This window comes from Callorhinchus milii, unplaced genomic scaffold (genome assembly GCF_018977255.1).
Source record: "Callorhinchus milii isolate IMCB2004 unplaced genomic scaffold, IMCB_Cmil_1.0 Scaffold1, whole genome shotgun sequence".
Lineage (NCBI taxonomy): Eukaryota > Metazoa > Chordata > Chondrichthyes > Chimaeriformes > Callorhinchidae > Callorhinchus > Callorhinchus milii.
Genome location: NW_024704742.1, coordinates 90,637,920 through 90,657,151, shown reverse-complemented (window position 1 = coordinate 90,657,151; position 19,232 = coordinate 90,637,920). Strand labels below are relative to the sequence as shown.

The 19,232-nt window shown below is 38.4% G+C and overlaps 1 protein-coding gene across 3 annotated transcripts in view; it reads left to right on the top strand.

The window, feature by feature from the left end:
* cntln (centlein, centrosomal protein) overlaps nt 1-19,232 on the top strand; it is a 187,097-nt gene that overhangs the window by 46,887 nt on the left and 120,978 nt on the right. For all 3 annotated transcript variants that reach the window (XM_042333055.1, XM_042333048.1, XM_042333041.1), the window contains exons 9-10: nt 2,049-2,243; nt 9,199-9,378. In XM_042333055.1, coding sequence (XP_042188989.1) covers nt 2,049-2,243; nt 9,199-9,378 — 375 coding nt within the window. The remainder of the gene's footprint in view (nt 1-2,048; nt 2,244-9,198; nt 9,379-19,232) is intronic.

Below are 19,232 nucleotides of genomic sequence, written 5' to 3'. Positions count from 1 at the left end.
TGAAACCTCGGTCACCATTGGCGGGATGGAGAAAGTGGCGGAAAACAATAGACCAAGAGTGATAGTTACATGAAGGAGAAAAGAGTTGAAGGAGGCAACTTAGTAGGGAACAAGATGGCTTAAGTTTTAGTTGACATTTACCTGAAGGAAGATGAGGCTCATCCATGACATGATGCCTGACAGACATTTGGTCAGAAGAGCAAAGGTGGCAACGTCACCCAAGACCACTTCAACGGGGGCTCTTTGTCATCCCTGTGTACCTTTATACCACTGCCCTCAACCATTTCAGCAGTGATTTCTGTCACCTTCACCCAGGGTTCAAATTTTATTGTGGTGGTGGGGTGTACACCATCTTATTTTTGCAGCAAAGTGAACAAAACAATATTAGGTGCTCATTTCCCTTGATCAGTTAGCAGAGGTTACAGTCACATTTTGAATCTAATTCAGAGGGATTGTCTGATCACATGATTTGGAAAACCCTGAGCTGTTGCCACTGTTTGCAGCTGAGATCAGCAATGTGCTGTCTTTGGCAGTTATACCATGTGTTTCTGTCAATCAAGAGTGAAGCTGATTTTATTCACAGTATTGTTTGGTTCACAAAAAGTATACTGGTTTTACCAACAGCCTTGAAACAAATTCCCAGTTGTATTTGTGGGATTGTGGCAAGGGCATTATGTACGCTGCATCGTATTATTCAGACTTGCTCTCTAAGATAAAGGATTCTTACTTTCATCATGCCACAGAAAGTTCTCACCTTTGTTGCTTGAGGTGAGGTTAGCTCGTGACCAGTGCAAAATACTCCATTGCTCATAAAGTGCCCTTCTGTTGTTGCAGCCCATCTAATTGATGCAGTGCTTGCATGTAATTAGTCAATTAACTTATTTTCGAGAAACAGCCAAGGGAGCAGGTCCTTGTATTTTCCAGAACCAGGTCCTTGTACTTTCAGGTGAAAATTGAATAATCTTCAAGCTTATCAGTATTTCTAAGGGACTTGAATGTAATCTTCATAGGCTAATGTATCCTCCTCTTCAGTGCCTTAGGCTTACAAGTTAATATTTTTATCCTGGAAAACAATTCTGGTGCTTCTTAGTTTCAGGCACGGATTGTCCAACAGTCCTATTTAATTTGAGTCAGTGATTGAACATTTCTCATTTGAATTCATTCAATTCCAGGTTACTACAGAAAGCGAGTTCACATCATTCCATCTTTTTATTTTACTTTTCATGCCATCAGGATTGGAATGTTATTTTACTGACATTTTGAAGCCTTTTATCTGGGTTGTTTGAGAAGTTCTTTGGCGGCCTTGTGTCCCTGTGTTAACTTGCTTAACAGATGATGAAATTCATTCTCTGTTGCTGTAAACTTGCTGATAGGAAACCTTTGTTTCAGTCAAAGGGCACCCCAATAGATCTAGTCTATTTGGCAAATTTCAAGTATGTTTCAATTGAAACTATATGCAAAGCTACTACATGAAGTAATCTGCATACCTTATGAAGCAGAACTGTTTAGATCTATCATGCAAATAATTCGCATTTTGGCTGGTCTCACCAAGCAGCTGGAGTTTTAGCTCTTGCTCAAGGGGCTTCTTTCACTTCTTCCCAATGAATTGCTAGGTCTGTCTTCAGTGGATACTGAGAATTAGGAGGAGGAAAAATTATCTTCCTGGCTGGCACCTACATTCTTTGAATTAAGGCATCCTTTGCATACTGATCCCTCATCTTGTCATCACATCAATACCATACTTGCCCCTTTCCTTAACTTCAATCTGTGAGTCTAAATAAACTAAGATTTATTGTCACAGTATATTCTTTGTACCAAGTGGCTGATGACAGAATGTATTTAAGGAAGATATCCTTCATGTCTTTTACCTGGGAACATGGCATAATTTAAGCTTGCACCTGTAATGTGTGCACGGTGCCTCAGCTTGAAGTATGAGTAAGATCCAGATAGTTTGCTGATTTTTTTCCCCTTTGCATTGATGTATTTTTAATAGCATTCAAATGTTTCTGTATTTATCTTCTACACTAAAACTATATATTTTACGTTAGCTGTACAATGAGCTGAACGTGCAATACGATGCCTTGAAATCCAGTGAGGCTCGACTTCGTCAAAGTCAACTTTCCCTGACAGCTCTGCTACATCAAAAAGACCAACAGATAAGGCAGCTTCTTGAAAAACGTCAGGAAAACCTTGAATCTACACAATCTACACTTTACGAAACCACTGCTAAGAATGTAGAGCAGGTAAAGTATTGAGTATAAACAAAAATGTCATTACATTTGATCATGCTGAGATGGGGAAGAGAATTCTATCATGATATTTTGTCTATCCAGGAATAACATCTTACTATGAAAGCAAAATTGAAAAGTTCCATAAATCTGAGTTATTTTGGAATGACATGTTACATTGTTATGTGATTTCTGATAATATTTGTCTACTTTTTTGAACTATAGTACATCCAGGCAGTATTGTGATCACAAGTAAAAATACATAGCTGCCTATTTGACTTGCAAAGAGAAAATAAAACAGATTGGTTGTAGAGTTCAGATGCCCATAACATACTATTCAATTGACCTTCTGAATGATAAGAGATCACCTTTTGGTGGATTATGTTTAAATCATAAATGTGTCTTCCATAAATATTTTAATGGTTGTTGAAAGATCGATGTGAAAGTACCAAGCAAAAATACAGTATTCTACAATTTTGAAAAGCTCAGGAATTGGTAGTGTAGTAATTTGTTAATTAAACCACTATGATGCTCATAAATTCCTTTTGAAAATGCTTTATTTTTATTTATATGTTTTTTCTATAACTTATTGTGTTTACTGAACATATTCAATGAGTGGTTAGTTATTCTTACTTTTTTTAACCTGCTGACATCAAAGGTGATATCAATATGTATTGGTTCTTCAGCTACATTATAGTCCAATAGACTTCCAATTACTAATTCATAGTATCATACAGGACAAATGTATTCTAATCTAATTTGAAATTCTATTTCAACTTGACAGTACACTAATAATTCTAAATCTGCCGGTGGTTAGAATTGCATCTTGTGGTTAAGCCCCAGTAGAGGTCGACACTCTCACCTGTCGACCATTCATGTATGAAATATAATCAGTTCTCCACCAGGATGCAAGTTTGTGTTGGAGGCAGGGAGACCTGACAGAAAGTGCACTTCCTGCCATCTAACCTGTGGCGTTGCACTGCATTCATTGATGTCTATGGAGGACTTTCCAGGTTGTTTGATCACTCTGCTGGCTAGAGGGAGATAGCCTAGGGTGTTGTAAAAGGAAAAGGGAAAATTGTTTAAAAATTAAAAAAATGATGAGTTCATGAGTAAGAAATGGTTCTCCAAGTAACCTCTATTCATATAATGCACGAGCGCAAACAATGTGTACATTATATGATCTGGTACCCTAAGTGCATAATTTAGAGGATGCAAAATCTATGTTTATTACATTTCTGCTTATGAAGCTGTTCGAATGAGAAAATAATGTTCAGCAATTGACATGTTTGTAATTTTTTAAAAAAATCTTAGCATTGTGACTGTGATCCTGGTACTTGCAGAATGCTAAGGGCTGTTGGAAGTTTAACGTTTGAAATTGCTCTACATGCCAGTGGATTAATTATCGCCATCCATAATTTTCCCCGGTACAAGATTTAAAAACAAAATCAAAATGCGTACATTGAATGCAATTCATAATGCTGACTTTACATGTGTTTAAAGAATTGGTTACAGGTTTCAAATTCAGATTGAAAATTAAGTGAGTGTCGAAATGGATTGCTATTGGCCACCATTAAAGAATAATTGTTCTTTTAATGTTGACTTATAATTTGGAAAGTCAGAATAATGATAGCATTGTCGTTTTGCAAATGTTTATCAATATTGAAATGCCATCATAAATTTGATGGTGCATGCATAATTGTCAGTTAATTGCAGCAGAATAATAGTTACATCATCCAAAGGAGATAAAAACTAACATAGTTTATGGTCCAATTGTGGGATTGGGATATGTTTGAAGTCTGATAGACTTGAAGCGCTGTCATGTTTTATTTTACCGTTAAGTGTCACCTAGTGGTATTAGTTCAGAACTCCAAGATACATGGATTTTACATGGTAGCACTCTAGGACTACATGTTATCATGATAGCTTCGTGTTAAAAACTAAACATCAAAGCATCACTCTTAAAAATAAACACAGCTTCACATGTTTAAATGGGTTTTTAATCTATATCTCTCTTGGTGATAAATAATACTCCTGACAGTTCTGATATTCGAGCTGTCGTCTGTTTCAATTCCATTGTTTACTATATTTATAAATTATATGGCTGGGCAGGTGTTATTTGTAATAATTTTATTTAAAATCTGACTCTTTTGTTTAAAGCATGTTGATTGACTAAGTCGACTTGTACAGGTACCACTAACATGCAGTAATGTGGAACAAAAATGTATGATGGAATGGGAGGGAAGGTTGGCAAAAAGATTCCTCTCGAGGTAGAATTAAGATACGATACTTTTCATGAGCTGCTGTTTATTGCTATGAACTTCAAAAAGTGTAATTTTAAATTGGTTTGAAATAATATTAAATACACAGAAACTGATATTCTTTCCGACAGAGTAGTTTGGATTAGTAGGATTCCATATTGAAAAGGCACAATGCATTTTGCTAACAGGCTCTGTGTTTTGTTACTTTTTTTTAATAAACTGCCATTGGAATGGTACTAGAATTTTTTTCCCCTTCCTGTTTTGCAAACTGCAGAGTTGATAGTCGTGTTGAGGGGAAAATGTATTTGCAGAGGACCGATGTATTTTGTGTTCCACATACTGCTCTGTCTCATCAGTAGAACCCAAGACAATATGTTACAGTCCAGCGTTTCAAATAGATGAATAAAATCTGAATTAACTAAATCTGATTTTTATGGCTCAAGTGGTTTCATTAGACTCGAGCACACAGTGCTGCAGCTCTTTAATGAATGCATGCCATATGCTTTAAATGTTCTGGTCAATAGCTGATAAAAAAAACAGTATAATAAAACCAGGAAAAAAGATGTCCTTGTGATAGGCTTCTGTCAAAGGAGTTACTTTAAATTCAGTAAATACTATCAAGACAATATGGCTTGCAATTTATGACCCAAAGGTAGTCATACATTATTGGAATATAGCCTACTGAGCTTCACATTACACAGATGTGAAGCCCTGATTATAGTTGCTTCATAATTAACAGTGATCAGATTTGTTTTGTGGCATAAACGGTGCATGTGTAGAACATTAACCATGGCACTCTCATTCAAATTCAGCTCAAGGGCTCAGCGGCAGACGGGTCATGAGCTTCAGGGAGTAGAAGCACCAGCTCCTCCATATGTTCTTGCTGCATCTTACTACAACTACGAGTGCAAGATAAGTTCCCAAAAGAACCTAATCGTGTTCTGTAATTACAGCACCACTTTCTGCAGGATAGAAATGAGAAAAAGCTAAAACACTCCCTCATCAGATAATTTGTAAATTACTTTACATGGCGGATGCCTAACTCAGTTGGTTTCAACTGCTGAAATTATAAATAATTGTAACAGATGTGGCAATATGGCTGGCCTCCAATAAATGAGACCCTTGATAATATAGCCGACCCTTTGACAGGCCAATTTAATAAAATGTGAACAAAATCTTCTTACTAATAATTTATCATCCTGTTTCCCTATTGGACAAACTTAATTACCCTAGCAGTTAACAAGGTCACACCCAGATGCCAACCTCTGCTACAGTTTTGATAATACAATCAGCAATTGAGGGGAGATAAAAGCTTTGTTGTTTTTTTCATTACCTGGCTTCAGATAAGCACAGGTGGCTGAGCTTTCTTGTCAGTTCTTAATAATTATCGACTATTATGGAATGCATAGTTAGCATATTGAAGAGTAAGCATTAGCTTTTTTTAAATATGACTGAGGTGCTAACGTATATTGGGGAATAGGCCCCGTGTGACTGAGGAACTTGTGTACTCGGAAACGTTGCGCATTATCTGAGCGGGTATGGGACACTTACATTTTTGGTTCCTTTCGTTTCACAAGCAAAGACGCTGCTCTATTTGCCATTGACATTGTAATGCTATTGCGTGGAACAATTTATTTTTAGCTCATCTCTTGTAAAATTGTCTATTGAACTTTGTGGCAAATATTTGAGCAGATTGCTGGAGGCAGTGGTATTTTCTTTTGCTATTTACCTTTTTGCAAATGTGCAAAAGTGAATTCCTACTTTGCTGGCCAAGAATTCTTAATCTCAGAATACCCAGAAGACTGCAGTTCAATGTTCATCAGCATTTTTCTGCACCCATTTGTAATAGAGGCAATATTTTGCAGTTTGTATAATAAATGAGTTGGCATTCTCCAGTTTAATTTTTGTATGGCCCTGAAGGGTGAAGCTGATTTCTGTAGTATTGGAGTTCTCTTGTTTGAGTAGATTTGCTTACAGTGTTCACAGTTGTGAGAAGATTGTGATATGTGGAGTGAAAGGACAGAGCTTCCATTCTTTGCAATCTAAAATCAAGTCCATGTCGACAGACAAAATGGATGCTGTCTATTTACAGAGTAAATAATGGTGACATGTACCACTGTAAAATATCAGTTTTAATTTCATAAGGGATAACTTGAATTTTATGTATGTGAGTTACCAACCTCAGATATTTTTTTCTCTCTGAATTGATTTCAGAAGCATCATAACTAACTCACTGTCATTTTAAAATGAATATGATGTGATAAAACATTTGTATGTTGACAAAAAAAGTATTTCTAAATATGGTCAATCTGTATGCTTGTCCCAGTGGGTATTGTACACAGCCATTCATAGAATTGACTCCGTTACGATTCAGAAAATGTGGATGACGAGAGAAAGCAAGAACTCAGCAAGTGTGAGAACAAATAACAGAAGTGACTGGCATTTTGCAGTGAACATTGTTGGAGTGGAGAAGTAAATGATCTCATCAGATGTGAAAATGTGTTAACTCCTGGATCAGTGGGCACAATTTTAAAAAAAGAAAGCGTTTGATCACAGATGTGTGGTAAACTGGATATTTTGAAGCAATACAAGCTATCTCTAGTTTCTAATACAGATCCTGTTTTTCAAAATGTTTTCAATATCTTACATCTTACTTATATCTTCTTTTGTATATAGCAATTGTGCACCTGTGTGACATGAAATAACGTTTTTGGTGTAAGAAATTTGAGATGCAATCCCTTGGAGAACGACAGCTGAAATAATAAAGGATTTAACTTGACTTTTTAAAGTGATTCCTGTTTTTGAAATTTCTGCATATATTTAGTGTCAAAGAAAATTAGCTGAACATCTGTATCCAAATAAAGGCAGAATGTTCACTGTTAACTGAGCTGTTAGTTTTGTTGCCTGTTGGTGAATGTGTATCTTGTTTTGGATAGACTTCTTTTCTCCTATGGCAAATTATCTTTTTTTCTTTAAAAAAAACTTCTTGAACTTGTTCGTTAAACATTATTTTATTTGGTGTTACTTAGGTTTTGCATTTTTAAATTGTCACACTTGCTGGTCATGGATGATTTTTGTATTTCCATTTCAGGTTGAGATTTTGAATTAAGTAATGCCCCAGAAACAAATGAGTATTGCACAATTGTGCCCATTTTAATTGCTCAGAAAGTCAACTTTTACCTACATAGGTTAGGCATAAACTGGAATGACACTTAACTTCATAAATAAGATATATTGCATTGATGTTTATATAACTTGCATTTATAAAGTGCCTTTCACTTAGTTTAACTATATTCTTTACAAAATATAATTGAATAAAAATTAAGTGTATGGTCAAACAAGACAACCAATCTCACTTGGTAATCTCTTAAACTATGAGATGAGAAGCCTATTAATGTATAGATAGGGGTTAATTTAGCTTAGGAAGAGAATATAAACCAGGATAACTGGAGAAAGACTCCATGTTTCTTTGTAACAGTAATCGTAGGGTGGTTCCTTTACACTCACCTAAAATATAAAGCAGACAAAACCTAAATAACACAATGAGGAATTATGGAAATAATTGATAAAATTGTATATAATTTTGTTATGCAGGCAAATACAGCAGCTAATCTCTGCTATCAGTATCACACAAGCAATGAGTTAAAATTAACAAAATGAAAAACACTGCAGATGCTGGAAATCTGAAAACAAAAACAGAAGTCACTGGGAACACTCAGCAGGTCTGGCAGCATCTATGGAGAAAGGAAAGTGAGTCAACGTTGCGGATGCATGACTCTTCGTCAGAACCCAGTCCAGACCTGCTGAGTGTTCCCAATGACTTCTGTTTTTGAGTTAAAATTAATTTGGAGAAATAGAAAACAAAGGGGAGGAGAAAAAAGAAAAATAAACGAAAAGTAGTGAAGCATAAAATGGAGCTCAGAGAGGTGGGGAACTTAGGTACAGAATGGCAACCAATGCATGCATGTGGAGAGAGTTGCAGGCCTAGGCCCATATTTTAAAAAAAAGGTTACACTGCTTATGAGTCCTGTAGCTCAGTGTTTAGAGCACTCGCTTTGCAAGTGAGAGACCTGAGTTCAATTCCAGGCAGAGGGCGAAACCTTGGGCAAGTTTCCTTACTCCACACAGAGCCTAATAATAATCCCTCCAAAACCAAAACAATAATAAATTGGTCATTTTCAATCTACGACTGTTTGTGGGACATTGCTGTGTGCAATTGGCTGCCGCGTTCGCCCACAAATATGCAGTCAATTCACTTTACAGTATGTTCTGTGAAGCGCTTTGGGATGTCCTCCTGACGTGAAAAGCGCTATACCAAATGCTAGGATTATTATTACTTTAAATATCAACAGAAACTTGTATTTATATAGCGGCCTTCATACAGGATAGTGCCTAGGAGCGTGATATTGTACTCAGTTTGGATTTAGAAATTTATCCTTAGTCATTTACTGCTTTACAAAGTATAAATGATTATAAATGAAGTGAAGGCTGTTATTATAGACAAACATGACAATTAATCTGCCTTAGCATTATAGGTTTTATTTATGGGAAGAAACAGAGTTCTTGATTTATAATGCAAATTGGATTATAATTCTTTAGAAAGGTGATGAGATTTCATTTAAAAAAATGTTTGGCTGCTTTTAAAAATAAGCATATTAAAATACTTGGTATAACGTGTTCGGTGAAGTTGTTTTCTTTTGTTTGAACAGCGGATGAGGCGCAATTCCTGCAGTGAGTTGGAAAGCCTGGTTGCCACTCAGAAAACAGAGATAAAGTTGTTGAAAGGGAAACTTATTAAAGCGGCAACTGAAAGGCTAACTGAACGGATTGGCGGAAGTAACGAAGATTTGGAGTGGAGTATCAATCATCAAATTCAAAGAAGACGCAAGGTATTTCATCCTGCATTTATATTACAGAGCCTGAGTCTCAAAGTGATGTGGAAGTTGCCCTGTTTACATTTTGTGCAGATTCTTGAGCTCTGCAACAATAGAAAAAAGCTCTGTACCCTCAAACTTTGATGTGCACACTTCCTTTATTTTGTGCTTTTGGGAGGTGCGGGAGGTCTGAGTTTATGGATCCAGACTACTGAGTTCTAGCAGGGTTGCCCAGGATTGATTTTTTAATGTGCTTGTACTAAGATCAACACTTGATACTATTTATAATTTTAACTTTTGCTATTAATTTAAGAAATAATGAGAATTGTTAATAGGAGAAGAAAAGAGTATGGGGTTAGGCCAGATCAGTAATTAAGAGATGCACTAATTAAGAAGGAAACTGCAAATAAATAATCATCATACCAAATACATACAAAACAAAAACATTCCAAAAATTATTTTATGAGGAGGTATATTGCCACTATAGTCTTACACTATTCTCTGTCCGAATGTTTTTATTTCTGAGTCGCTCTAACTTTCTATCTCTTTGTTCCTTGCTGATTGTGCATCTTTTTGTCTGTTACCCCCACTCATTTTCTTACTCTTAAATTATTGCGCAACATATACAAAAAGGAATTAAAGACATAATTACAATGCACTATTTTGATAGTAAAAGTTGTGCACCGCACAGAAAGGATAAAGTTCCAGATGTACTGTAACTTTGCAAATGTCTCAACTATTTCAGCTACCTTACCATGTGTTGCCTAGACTTGCTAAGGAAAGGGTAATTGTCTAAATACGTAGGGATAGAAATCCAATGTAACTGAAGCGTGGATCTATGGATGTATGATGTGTGGGTCAGTGTGATTTTTTTGTGTGGCATATTGTGGCTGTGTAGGTGGGGCAGAGTGATTGAGTATGGGGTTATCTTCTATAAGTATGCAGTTTTTTTTTGAAAGCCTCAAATATACTCCCTTATTCCCATTTATCTAGTACACATGAACAATATTACTTGGAGGGGCCTATAAATAGCTTTAGGTCTTTCACCCTATTCTTTATATGTATATATATATATGTGTATTCTTAATTTTCAGCAAAATACAGAAAAAAAAGAAACCCATTGTTATTGAGTAGTTTGTTTCCTCCTCCTGTGTGTTCCCATTGTTCCCTGCTTCAGCTTTTTTAAAATCCAAGAGCTGTCCCAGGGCTGCTCAGATTATTCTTGAGGGATGAGATCAGATCAGGGCCGAATGGTATTCCATCCATTTTGCTATGCTACGTTTAGATGTAAATACTGGATTTATAACAAGGGCAGTAACGATAACATCACAGTTTGTGTTTTATGTCAGATGACTTGCATTTGACTCATTTGTTAAGATGATTCCTCACTTTGCAGCATTAAATCAATACAATAGTTTAAAAAAAAGAAAGATTCTAATAGACGGTTGTCAGGAAAAAATATTGTCCTTCAGATAGCATGACTATTTTTGGTGAACTAATTATGGAAATTGGAAGAGGTGCTCAACACTCTTCAAAGTTTTTCATCAAGAAATATGTGTTTTTTTTTCCCCGCTTTAAATACTCCAGATATGACCGATTCCTATCTGGATTTCTTCAGTTCTGTTGCATGTAATCGGAATTGCACTGCTCTCAAAAGTGAGTCTGAGACTTGAACATTCTAGAAATTCCATATATGTTTTTGTTTTGTGATTTTTTAAAAAGATATATTTTCATCCATTTTCTTGTCTTCTGAAGGCAACAACTCTTCCTCGGGTACAGCGTCACGTGTCTTACTGCCATGCTGAAGAGGCTATCCTTTAATTGGTGAATCTGGACAGTGACTCTATTTGAGACTGAGTCAGCCCAGAAGTATGTGATCTTCTTATCACATACATTTATTTCCATAATGAAACACAAGTAAAGAAACCTTGGGAAGGAGAGTTATTGCACTTAATGTATTACAGTGGAATCTGCTTTTGCCGGTTTGCCTCAGATGTCGGGTAAATCGACCAAAACTCTGGCCCCGTTTGTATTACTGGTTGTAAATATGCTTTTAATTCGGATAAAAATCTGGTTAATCCGGGCGAAATGCTTCCCTGGTCGCCGCTGAATGAACACTCTCCCGCAATCCCTCCGCCTTGCCCCCTCTCTCCTTTTTCAAGTCCCGCCCCTACCCTGTGTGGAGGGCGCGATACAAGTGCAAGTAACTCTGGAATGTAGATGGGAGGAGTCAAATAGTGATTAGCAGCACATTCCAGCCATTCACAAATGGAGGAAGTTTCGCTGCCACTCCTCTGCTGGGTATTTTGCAGCCACACAAAGCTAAATCTATTTTGCTGAATTCTGTAAGGGTCTTTTAACCTCAGCTGGTTAGTTAACAATGCTTCAAGTGAAACAACATCATTACATATTATTAAATGGCACTGCTGCAGCTCCTCTGCTGGGCGGGAATGGTATTTTAGCTAAACTTGGACGCCTCTTAAATCGGATAAAATGTCCGTTCCTAATGCGACCGGCTTAACCGGCTTCCACAGTATTCATGGATTTTCTCAGATCCAAGTTGGCTATTGCTCTGCTATTTGCCTTGACTTTAAAACCCCTCAATATCATCACATCTACAAGAAAGTAGCATATTGTTAGTATGGGTTATAGGTCTTTAGCAGACTGGAAGTGTTGTGCAGGTTGCTAGGAATTGGTAGTTTTGGAGCTGGCTTGATTGTGAACTGATTGGTTGTTATGCCATTCATCAAACAATTTGCATCTGGTTTGTTCCAATCAATTCTCCCAAACAAACCAATTTACATCTGGTTTGTTCCGACCAGTTCTCATTTCTAGTGAAATTAGTCCTGCACCCACCCACCCGCCCAATACTGAATAAAATGCCACAGGCAATTTAAGGGTGAATAGCCTGTCTGAATTTTCTAATTCAGATTCAGGATTGGAGTGATACCATAACTGGAATTGTGCGTTGATTACCTCGGCAGGAATCTGAGCTCCTGTGGTTTTCAAGGGAAAAGGTCACTAGGGTTAAAATAATTTTTACCTACAGGAGTTCATCAGGACTCTGTCCTTGGTCAAATGCAAGGATTATTATTATTATTGGTCCTCAGAGAATTATTCAACTCAACTGTCATTTAAACCCTATTTCCATGCCTTAACCAGTTCAGCTTTCTTCATGCTTTTTTTAAATTCCTATTCCATGCTTTTAACATGTCCATGCCTTTATCATGCCGGGCTTGGCTATGCAAATTCTCTGCTCTCTGGAGTTCCCGACTCTTCCCTCCACAAGATGCAGACCATTCAGAACTCCAGCTGCTCATATCCTCTCCTGCACTAGGCTCCACAAGCCTATCATTCCCATTCTCGACCCCCTCCAATGCCCATCCTCCAGAGGATCAAGTTCAAGATCCTCAGCCTCGCTTTTAAATCCCTTCCTGATCTTGCACTGCCTATCCTGTGACCTTCTAAAATTTTACCAACCTGCCCATACTCTCCATATTGGTCTGGTTCACATACTTTCCCTACTCACCCCACCATCAGGGGTCGGGCCTTCAACATTTCGATCCCCACTCTCTAGAACTCCATCCCTGAATCACTTCATCTTGCCGTTTCCTCGCCTGCAATTTCAAAGCTGCATTTAATGTTCATCTAAATGAATATAATTTACACAATGTATAGAATCTATTTCAGTTATATCAGACAGACCAAAACTGATTAAGGATCACACATTAACTACATTACTGTAAAATGGGTTATTTTCACAGGAAGTTTAAATAGTCTATACTGACTGCTACCTAAAATCTGTAACTTTAAATTTATTACTTAAAATTTCCTCTGATTGGAACCCTGAGCAGCGCTGGTAGAACTTTTTAAAAATTAGAGTGGGAGCAGAGCTGTGAGTGGGAGGAGAACTGATAACTGCTAGTTAATCTGTTGTCGTTCTCTTTTGGAAAATTATTCTTTCCAGATTCTCAGCATTCCAGCACCTTGGGACATCCTCCCAACGTGGAAGGTGCTGTACGAATTTTTGTTGTTGTTAACGAAGGGACAAAAGTGTTGTTTTCTCCATAAGTATGATACAGGTTTCAACAACTTGTGTTTATATAGTGCCCTTCATGCAGGGTAGTGTCCCGGAGCACTTGGATTAATTAGGACAGAGGTACCGTCGTGTCTCTGACTAAGCGGTTACGTGTTGAGAAAATATATTTTATAACCTGAAAGTTGTCAAAAGGTCCAGGACATAGATATTTTATGACTGAAAGGTGTCACAGATAAGGAAATGGATCCTTGGATTGCGTTCCTCCTTGGTGAGAACCAAAGATCGGAACAGTTCCTAAATACAATTGGACAATTCAACTTTGAACTGTGATTCGGCAAAATAACCTTTGAACTCTGCTTTTACCTACCAGAGTCACATGGACTGATTTTGGGAGTATAAAAGGTGAAAGTTTAGCTAAGTTTGGTGAAGAAGAGTCTGGAGAGAAGCTAGCACCCCATATTTGATGCCATGGATATTAATTTTTAGTTGTTGAGGAATGCACCCACACAAAGTTGGCATGCTCCCCTTCTGATCAGAAATTACATTTCTATCATTATGTTACTCCCTCTGGTGATTTTATTGTGGTAACATGTTCCTGTTCTCTTGGTTCCACTGTTCTGTTAAAATGATTGATTTTACTGATTATCACATTATTTTAAATGTACAGCTAGTTGCACCTCGCCAAATCTTCTTCAGACAGATCTGAAATGACAAACCTGAGGAGGAATTGAGCAGTCTTATGTATGTTTCTCATTTTATGATTGATCTTACTCTAATTAGAAATCAGTTTTATTTTTAACTTTGGTGTCCTTTTTGACCCTCAACTATCCTTCAAACCCACATTTGTGCCATGATTTTTTCTGCCTTTTCACACCTCCAAAGTTGCTCGCCTCTGCCACTGCCTCTCACTGCAGGCTGCTGAGACCCTGATCAATGCTTTCATTACATCCAGGCTTGACTACGCCAACTGCCTGCTCACTGGACTTTCCAACTCCTCCCTCCACAAGCTGCAGATTATTCAGAACACTGCAGTTTGTGTCCTCTTCCGCACCAGGCTCCAGGAACCTGTCACCCCATTCTTGCCTGGCTTCACTAGCTCCCTGTTCCTGGGAGCATTGACCTTCAAGGCCCTCCAGGGTCTTGCTCCCCCGCCCCCTCCACCTCTTCGACTCATAACCCCATATCAGTCCGTCCGCTCCCTCCGCTCAGAGGACACCGGTGTGCTTCAGGTTCCCCGCACTTCCCGCCCTACCATTGGCGGACCACATTGGCATTCAGGATCTCTGTCCCCACACTCTGGAACTCTATCTTGCAATCCCTCTGCCTCACTTCCCTCTGTTACTCCTCCAAGTCCAGTCTGAAGATCTTCCTCTTCGACCATGCCTTCAGCCACCCTCCCAACCCCCGCCCTCCTCCCCTTCTGACCCCAACTCCCAGCTCAAGTCCAAAACCCCTGATTGTGCAGCGCCCTGGGACATTTTTCCGATGTGAAGGGCACTATGCAAGTGTAATTTGTTGTTGTTAAAATGTATTTCAAAAATTAGTTCAATAGAACAAATTATTTTTACCACTTCAGAGGAAACAGCAGTCTCATCTTCTCAACATTATTTTGGTAATAAAATGACTTGTGCTTGTAAGAAACAGTCTATATTAAATTAGCACGAAACCTCATTTATTGCCTTGTATGCTTGTAACAAATGGACCATTGATTCAATGCAAAAAAATGCTGTTTTCGGCAAAATATATTGTGCAGAAAACACCTTGAGATTTTTCTCCTTTGAATTGATTTGTATTGCTGAAATATAAATAGAGACGGAAATGATTTTGTGGGTGATCAAAAGTGGTCACTTAAAAGTTTGTACTTCTCTCGTACCCCACTCCCCCCGAACTTTTAAAGGAAAGCATTCACACATACTTGTACTGCATATTGCGTTTTGAGGGTCTCTGCAGTTTGACTTTTTGTTTTGAGTATGTTGGCAGATTCAGTCTTGAGAGATCAAATTTTTTTTACACAGAGGGTAATTATTAACTGGAGCACATTGACAGCAGTGCGGTTAAGGCCAGGATGCTGGACTTTATAAAAAAAGCAACTTAAAAATCAATCCGTGTTGATGTAGTTGCTTGGGGATTTATTTAGATAAGATTGGAAATTTGTAATAAGAAAAAGAACTTGTTTCTTTATAGTGCTTTCAATTTTGAATCATCTCAAAGCTCTTCACAGGTAATTACTGCCGTGTAAGGTACCTTTTTTTTATAGACAAACACATTAGCCATTTGTAGACAAATGCATACAGCAAAATCCCACAACTTACATTTATATTTATCCTGCATTGTTCATGCAGGATAATGTCTTGGAGCACTTTTCCCACAAATACACAGTCAATTCACTTTACAGCATATTCTGTGAAGTGCTTTGAGACGTCTAGAAGTCGTGAAAAGCGCTACATCAAATGCAAGGATTATTATTATTATTTAGAGTTACAGGGTCAGACACCGAGAGGGTGAAGGGGGCATGACCATAGGAATGATTGAAGAGGTTTTAAGGCAAGACATTAAGACAGATAAAAAGGGAGATTGAGATAGATGGAAGACGTTATAGAGGTTAGGGGCATAAAATCTGAATACTTGGCCACCAATGGTGGTGCAGACAGGGCAGGTAGTGAGAAGAGGAGTTTTGGATAAGCTTGAATTTATGGATGCTAGGAAAGCCAGTGAGGAGTGCATTGGAAAAATCCAGGTGGGAAATAAAGGTGTGGATAAGGGTTTTGGCAGTATTTGCTTTGAGGTAGTATTGGAGACGGAGAGGGCGATATGGGGGTGAAGGAAAGCAGTCTTGGTTGGAGATTGGATGTAAGGGAGAAAGGTAGAGCTGTGGATGGAACCGTATTCAAAGGTTGCCTATTGTTTGGGTGAGCTTGACAGAGAGGCTGGGAGTGAGCTCAGAGCCCGCAATGACTAGATGCTGGTGGGAGCCAATGAGTATGGTTTATATTTAATGAGTTGAATGACTGGATGATTTTTGGCCGGGACCCTGGGAGTATTGACATTTTTTTGAATAGTGTTGTAGGATATTTATTGTCCACCTAAAGCTCAGGCAGCCAGTACCTTGATTTAGGCAGAATCCAATTCCCTAATGTCATTCAACATCTACGTGCTATGTCTGGCATAGAGTAATAATAACAACATCCGGCCTCCACGCTGGGTGGTGTCCCAGAGCGCTTAACAATGATGGATGAATACTTTGCAATCTCCAAGTAGTAACACTGTATCGCCTCTTGTGGAAAACATTTGGAAGGTTATGTCTAAGTGTAGTGTGATACTAGTGGAGTTGTGCATGCTATCCTTTCATAACAGTACATACAGTATTGCTTTGTATTAATCACTCTCTGAGCTGCTGACTCCCTACCAGTCTGCCTGCTCCCTCCGTTCAATGGGCTTTGGCCTGCTCCATGTCTCCCGCCCAACCTGCCCTACCATCAGTGGCCGGGCTTTCAGCCTCTCTGCCCCCACACTCTGGAACTCCATCCAACGGTCCCTTCGCCTCGCTTCCTCCCTTGCCTCTTTCAAGACTCGTCTCAAGACCCTTCTCTTCGATCATGCCTTTGGTCCCCCTCCCACCTCTCTGCCTTCCCTTACCCCTACACCATCCCTCCCCAATGCTCGGGGCCCAACACCTGACTGTTCAGCACTTTGGGACATCCTCCCGACATGAAAGGCGCTCTATAAATATAAATTTGTTGTTGTTGTTGGTAAATATCACTTAAATATAATTTTTACAATGCAAATTTGGTTGTATATCAAGCCAAGCTCAATCTTTAAAGAAATGCAAGATACCTTTGTTATTAAAAGGAGATAGTCAGGTATACAGTGGAGTAGGATACAAATGCCTCAGATTGAATGATCAGAAAAAAATAATCAGAGGCTACACATACTGTTGTTCTTTGTCGAGGACAAGGAGCTAAATCAGTGGGACCACATGTCCTGAAATAGAATAACTTTGCCTGACGACACTTGTCTAAGAGTGGACAAGATCTGATGTGGATTGTAAATTGACAAAGAAAGGGCAGTTTCACTTATTAGCTGGACAAAGGATTCAAGGTAATTATATTGAGCAGTGTGTGAACAGAATATGGAATAACCCTGAACCAAGATTGTGACCAGTCAGTTGGGAGAGGTCCCTGATAAGAGTCCAGAAACATTCTGCTGCAATTATAGGTGTTAATGGACTGAATTTGCAGGATATTTGTGAAATGACAATCTTGACGAACCAGCTGATTCTCACCAAACTTGAGATAGTTTAAAGGGTTGTAGTTTACTACAGTTGTGTTACCTTAACCTTTGGTGTGGAGCAAAACAGGCGAAGTCCTAAAAAGGCAGTATTTTAGGAGAGGTACGTATAACAGCCAGGGCAACACATGAAAAGAAAAATAAAGTGTACTGTTCACCTTGAAAATTGCTTCTAATCCTAGATATACCATATTTCCCATTCTCTACATCGCTGTGCAGTTATCTGGGGCTGGGTCTTGTTTTCCCAGTATTTGTTTTTCTGTGTGAATGTGGTTTAGACTCGCCTTCCTTTATATCAGCACCTCATCTTTTCTCAGACCAATGAAGACTTGAAGCCTGGAGTTTATTGCAATTGGCTTTACTTTTCCTGGGATAATTCATGCAGCGACCGGGAACAATCAGTTGTTGCAGTCATCTGATTCACTTTACCACTGTGGTTGGCGAGTGAACAAAAAAAATTAAAAGGTTGATTTTCTGACATGCACTGGTTTTGCCCACAATTTCTCGTACATAACTTTAAACAGCTGAAGTTATTTTGACTGTTTTAAAATAAAATCCACCATAAACTAAATGTAAAAGAACTGTGGTTACAATTTAAATATTTATCGTATAGAATAATATTTCATTTGAAGTTAAAGTGACTCAGTCCAAGTCCTTCTGGCCTCCACCCTCCCTCTGTGCTTTGAAACACCTTAAAACCAATGTCTTGTACCTCCTACCCTATTTAGGCTCTCAATCTATTTCTGTGAACGTTTATAATAATAATAATGACGTTTTGCCATGGAAACGTGTATATAAGTGTACATTGATGTAATTCTTGAAAGCCATTAAGTTTTCTACTATTGTACTGCACCATATTTCTGTAAAAATCATGCTTCATTAGTTTTTGGTTATGGTATTTTAGAACAAAATGTAGGTCTTAACATGTACATGTTTCAGTTTTATAATCTGCTTACTTTACATGTCTGTATTAAATAATAGCACTGGCTATCCAGAAATGGATAGTCCCATTTCTGAGCCAGGCAAGTCTGCAGTACTCCAAGGCAAGGCTAATTTCAGAACAGCAAGTCTGGCTAGTTGACAGGATGTGGAGGGCAGACTGGTCACTGGAGGCGGTCATTATTCCCACTCTGGTTTTTGTTAATCCTGCAAATCAAAGCTCTGCTGGGTAGGGAGGTCCAAGATGGATAAGCAGTGCGAAGCTTCCCAGACAGTGTGCTGAATGGCAAGCTATGTTGTTTTAGCTGGTTGAACTCCAGCAGTGCACATTCTAGGTTCCCTAAGCTCTTGCCAACCTGCATCTAATACTCGCTGGAAGTGGGTAATTCCGAATTGTATCTGTACTCTTGCTTACACTGAATTTTCCTCTTTGGCTGCATCTTATAGCCACCTCCCACTTCCTCTGCCCCTAGTCTCTTGCTCGGCATATGATCCTCTCTTTGTGAAGTGCTCCAATACTATCCTATGTGAAAGATTCTCAGTACAATTTGTTGTAAGTAGAGGGCATAACTCCAGGGAAACTCTGCATTCCATTTCAAATGCA